This window comes from Notolepis coatsorum (genome assembly GCF_963971535.1).
Source record: "Notolepis coatsorum genome assembly, chromosome: 5".
In the NCBI taxonomy this organism is placed as follows: Eukaryota; Metazoa; Chordata; class Actinopteri; order Aulopiformes; family Paralepididae; genus Notolepis; species Notolepis coatsorum.
This window is the reverse complement of record NC_140169.1, coordinates 135,557,593-135,560,092: the sequence shown is the minus strand read 5'-3', so window position 1 is coordinate 135,560,092 and position 2,500 is coordinate 135,557,593. Positions and strand designations below refer to the sequence as shown.

The following is a 2,500-nucleotide window of genomic DNA, read 5'->3' as shown; positions in this document are numbered from 1 at the left end:
CCGTGGTAAAACAAAAAATACCATCCAGTACTATCATACTGTACCGTGGTAAAACAAAAAATACCATCCAGTACTATTATACTGTACCGTGGTAAAACAAAAAATACCATCCAGTACTATCATACTGTACCGTGGTAAAACTGAAAATACCATCCAGTACTATCATACTGTACCGTGGTAAAACAAAAAAATACCATCCAGTACTATCATACTGTACCGTGGTAAAACAAAAAATACCATCTATCATACTGTACCGTGGTAAAACAAAAAATACCATCCAGTACTATCATACTGTACCGTGGTCAAACAGAAAATACCATCCAGTACTATCATACTGTACCGTGGCAAAACAGAAAATACCATCCAGTACTATCATACTGTACCGTGGCAAAACTGAAAATACCATCCAGTACTATCATACTGTCATAATAAATCCGGGCTGTGCACAGTTTATCTCGGGCAGACATTTCTGTCCCTTTTGGTTTTTGTCCGAGCGCTCCGTTTCATCTACCCATCTGCCGCACAGACTACCCCTATGCAACACACCCTGCTCTTTAGTGCTCGTCCAGACTGCAGTACATAGACCTCAGTGAAGAAGGTCAAAGTGGCAGGGCTGGTATTTAGCTGCAGACACCTGGGACTCCCTCCTGGCGGGGCAGGCTGACCGCGGGCCCCTCCTCTGAAGGAGCAACGTGGAAGGAAGCCACTCAAAGGAGTAACATCCTAGAGACACAAGACTAATCCCCTGTTGTGTATTTGAACAGGAAACCCCACATATTCACAGACGGTCCACTGAGCTAATCTCTCCTTATGCATCTGAAGGAAGACCTGCTTTGATACGGCGCTATCTCCGATCTCTTGCCTCCTGTTTGTCGGGTTAAACATCAACCATCCGCCACACGCACACGCCTCTGAAGGGTTATTTACGATGCCTTCCGCGAGGTGGGTCCCTGTGTCTCCTGCTTTACGGCGTAATTGTGTGGTGGGACAATGGGGGCAGGAATCTAAGGTAGCTATAGTCTTAGAGACCTCGGGCTGTGTGGCGAGAGGGGGGCGGCTATTGTCTCGCATCTTGAGACGTGAGAGGAAAAGACGAAATTAGACAACAACGTATCAAGCGTTTTCCTCCCTCCCTCCCTCCCTCCCTCCCTCCCTCCCCCCTGAGGATGGATGAGCAGATGGGAGGATGTACGACTACGAGTGGCGAGTGACGAGGATGGATGAGCGGACGGAAGGATGTGCGAGTGACGAGTGACGAAGATGGATTCGGGGGTGACGCATGGATGTCGGCCCCAAAACAAGAAACTTGTTGATGCCAGTGACTCAGACAAACACTGTGACTCCAATGAAAAACACAGAAAGGATGCAAACGCCTAACACTCTTCCCCTGCAACCCAACCCAACCTCTCAGACACAGGGAGGGGGCAGCGTGCCGCGCCGTGAGCCGTACCTCTGTTGAATCCGGGCGGCGTTTTAGAGCCAGGTTCCTGGGTAGGGACCTCTCGGCTCGCGTCCTCCGGGGGTCTTCGGGGTCCCCCTCCAGAGGTTGGTCCTTGACTATGTAAGCGCACCTCTCGGCAAACTCCGCCTCGCCCCACAATGTCATGTCCGTGTCCTGTGTCTCCGGCGTTGCCGCGGCGATGACCCCCGCGGTGCGAGGCGACCCATCAGAGGTTAACATGGCTGCACTGTGTGGGGAGGAAGAGGCCTGGAGGAGAAACAAGGACATAGATCAATGTGGCGTCTTCAGCTTTATCTGCTCTCCCTCATTCTGACCTGATGTTGGTCATCTTTTCCTCTTGTTTCTATCCACCACACCCCCTTTACGCTCTCTCTCTCTCTCTCTCTCTCTCTCTCTCTCTCTCTCTCTCTCTCTCTCTCTCTCTCTCCCACTCACACTCATGTCTCTCTCTGTCTCTCTTGTGTGTCTCGTCTGTGTGTCTCTCTTTAGTCTCTCTGTCTTTCTTGTGTCTCTCTCTCATGTCTCTCTCTCATGTCTCTCTCTCTCTCTCTCTCTCTCTCTCTCTCTCTCTCTCTCTCTCTCTCTCTCTCTCTCTCTCTCTCTCCCTCTTTCCAGCTGGTCTCTGAGGAATGGGGGAGAGAAAAAAAAAAGCACAAGGCTTCACAAACAATGGATGAAATATAGGGGGGGGAAGTCCAGTCTTGAGCGAAGCCAAAATTAGAAGCCTGAGGTTGAGGTGTGACACAGAGGAGGCTGTGTCAAGGTGGAGGTGGTGACGGTGACGAGGCGTGTGTGTGTGTGTGTGTGTGTGTGTGTGTGTGTGTGTGTGTGTGTGTGTGTGTGTGTGTGTGTGTGTGTGTGCGTGTGTGTCTGTGTGTTTGTGTGTCTGTGTGTCTGTGTGTGTGTGTGTGTGTGTGTGTGTGTGTGTGTGTGTGTGTGTGTGTGTGTGTGTGTGTGTGTGTGTGTGTGTGTGTGTGTGTGTGAGAGAGAATCTGTGTTGTGTGTGTGGTGTGTGTGGGGGGGGGTCCTTACTTTCCC

At 50.6% G+C, this 2,500-nt stretch overlaps 1 protein-coding gene across 1 annotated transcript in view; it reads right to left on the bottom strand.

The window, feature by feature from the left end:
* The window catches only part of prdm1c (PR domain containing 1c, with ZNF domain), a 14,631-nt gene extending 12,929 nt beyond the window's left edge, over positions 1 to 1,702 (bottom strand). The window contains exon 1 of the mRNA XM_084314685.1: positions 1,451 to 1,702. Coding sequence (XP_084170811.1) covers positions 1,451 to 1,681 — 231 coding nt within the window. The 5' untranslated portion in view covers positions 1,682 to 1,702. The remainder of the gene's footprint in view (positions 1 to 1,450) is intronic.
* Between the last annotated feature and the right edge of the window lie 798 nt (positions 1,703 to 2,500).